Source organism: Acinonyx jubatus, chromosome D1, assembly GCF_027475565.1.
Source record: "Acinonyx jubatus isolate Ajub_Pintada_27869175 chromosome D1, VMU_Ajub_asm_v1.0, whole genome shotgun sequence".
Lineage (NCBI taxonomy): Eukaryota > Metazoa > Chordata > Mammalia > Carnivora > Felidae > Acinonyx > Acinonyx jubatus.
Window position 1 is genome coordinate 52,368,295 of NC_069390.1, and position 2,269 is coordinate 52,370,563.

The 2,269-nt window shown below is 41.7% G+C and overlaps 1 protein-coding gene across 1 annotated transcript; it reads left to right on the forward strand.

Moving 5' to 3' along the window:
* The first annotated feature begins 946 nt into the window (after positions 1–946).
* On the forward strand, positions 947–1,934 carry LOC106977781 (olfactory receptor 52H1-like). Its single transcript, XM_015075336.2, has one exon. It carries the CDS (start codon positions 987–989, stop codon positions 1,932–1,934), a length of 948 nt encoding a protein of 315 aa, XP_014930822.1. The 5' UTR covers positions 947–986.
* Positions 1,935–2,269: the final 335 nt, after the last annotated feature.

The window sequence follows — 2,269 nt, forward strand, 5'->3', positions numbered from 1 at the left end:
GATAAAATATATTCTGTAGGTGTAATGGCAGTTACAAATTTTTAAATAAGGTTGTGAGTGTCTTAAGAATTTCATATTTTAAGAGAGAAATCTGGCAGCATGAGATAAAGAAAAAGGCTTGCAAGATACTGAAAGAATGGGATGGATGTCTTATTGCATGGCTCCAATAAGCGATTAATGATTAATGATTTGAAGCGATTAGGTGAGGAAGTGGAGAAGAAGTGGAGTAGGCAGATCAAACAGGGATTTTAAAGAGGATCAGAAGAGCTGGCAGATGAGACACAGGGACTGAAAGAGGAAGAAGAGCCCCAGTCAACCCTCAGATCACCATGCTCCAGTGGTGGGAGAATGATGTGATGAAAGAATAAGGTAGCTGGTCAGGAAGTTGGCAGGTGAAAAAATAATGAGTTGTGGAGAATTGTTGAATTGACAGAAGAATATTTAGGTGAAAATTTTCCTCCAGATATTGAAGAAGTGGGGCAAATAGGCAGTAGTAGGCTGGTTTGCCAGAGTCTTAATGATGCACTGGCAATAAGGAATGCAGATTTGCTAATTCGCACCTGACCCCTGTTATTTCTTTGAATGGATACCTCAGTAAGATGTTACTGAGACTTATGCCAGGTAGGATATTCAATACTTACAGCTTTGAGAAATTTCAGACTGAACTTGGAACTTTAGTTGACAACAAGGGGCCAGTAATGATCCCAGGTCATGGATCTGTTGGGACATAGTCCCAATATAGTAACAGTACCATTATGGTAATGTCTATAGATAGGGAATTATTGGTTTAGTTGATGTCTCTTGGCAGCCTTTGGTAAATGCTACAGAGATCGTGACAAGAAGTAGGTTGTGTTTGCCTTAGTGTTTGTTATGTGTTGGGAATGAAAGGATCTTGGTTCTGGAAAAGACTTAAAGGAAATTTATGGCCACTCAGTTCTAGGGGAAAAAAAATTACATTTTGTCTTCAAGGAATTACAGTTACCACGATGGCCACATTGAATCTGACAAGTTTCAATCCAGGCTCTTTCATTTTGGTGGGGATCCCAGGGCTGGAGCAATTCCACATCTGGATTGGGATTCCTTTCTTCACTATCTATCTGCTGGCCCTTGCTGGTAATGGCACCCTTCTTTACCTCATCACTGTGGACCACAGCCTCCACGAACCCATGTTCTTCTTTCTCTCCATGTTGGCCTCTGCAGACCTCGTATTATGCACCACGTGTGTCCCCAAAACAGTTGGCATATTCTGGTTGAAAGCTCAGAAAATCACTTTTCCTGGTTGCCTTACCCAGTTGTTCTTTCTTCACTTCAGCTTTTTTCTGGACTCCACCATTTTGTTGGGCATGGCATTTGACCGTTACATGGCCATTTGCTGCCCTTTGAGATACACAAGTGTTTTGACACCAAGGACAATTGTCAAGATTATGGTGGGCATTGTGGGTCGGAGCTTTGGTGTCATTTTGCCTGTTGTTTTCCTGGTGAAGCGTTTGCCCTTCTGCAAGTCACGTATCATCCCTCACACATACTGTGAACATATAGGGGTTGCCCGACTCGCCTGTGCTGACATCTCCATCAACATCTGGTATGGTTTTGCTGTGCCTGTGATGACTATTATCTCAGACCTGGTCCTCATTGGTATTTCCTATGCTCTCATCCTTCATGCTGTTTTCCATCTTCCATCCAGAGATGCCCGCCAGAAAGCCCTCAGCACCTGCGGTTCCCATGTCTGTGTCATTCTCATATTCTACACACCAGCCATATTCTCTGTCCTCACTCATCGCTTCGGACACAATATCTCTCGCACCTTTCACATCATATTTGCCAACCTCTATGTGGCAATCCCTCCTGCACTCAATCCCATCATTTATGGTGTAAAAACCAAGCAGATCAGGGACAAGGTCATCCTCCTACTCTTTCCTAAAGGGATGAAGTGACCCCTGGCTGAGAACATGGAGAGGAAAAATTATGAAAAGTCAAGTAATCGTATTGATTTAATAGAATTTCTTGTGTAAATCAGTAGCAGGAAGCCCTCCAATACGGATTCAATTCCCATGAATTTCAAGACCTTAATTCTGTTGGAGAAAATCATTGGTAGAATTACAGTAAGAAAGGTAAGGATTTTTCAAGTCCCTAGAAAATGGCAGACATCAGATGGAAGTATCCTAATTTTCTATGATCAAAAACATAAATGCAAGATAGGTTTACACTTCCTTTGGTCCTTTTATCCTGTTTCAATGTCCTCTTTAAATACATTTTGAAAAGGAAAGAA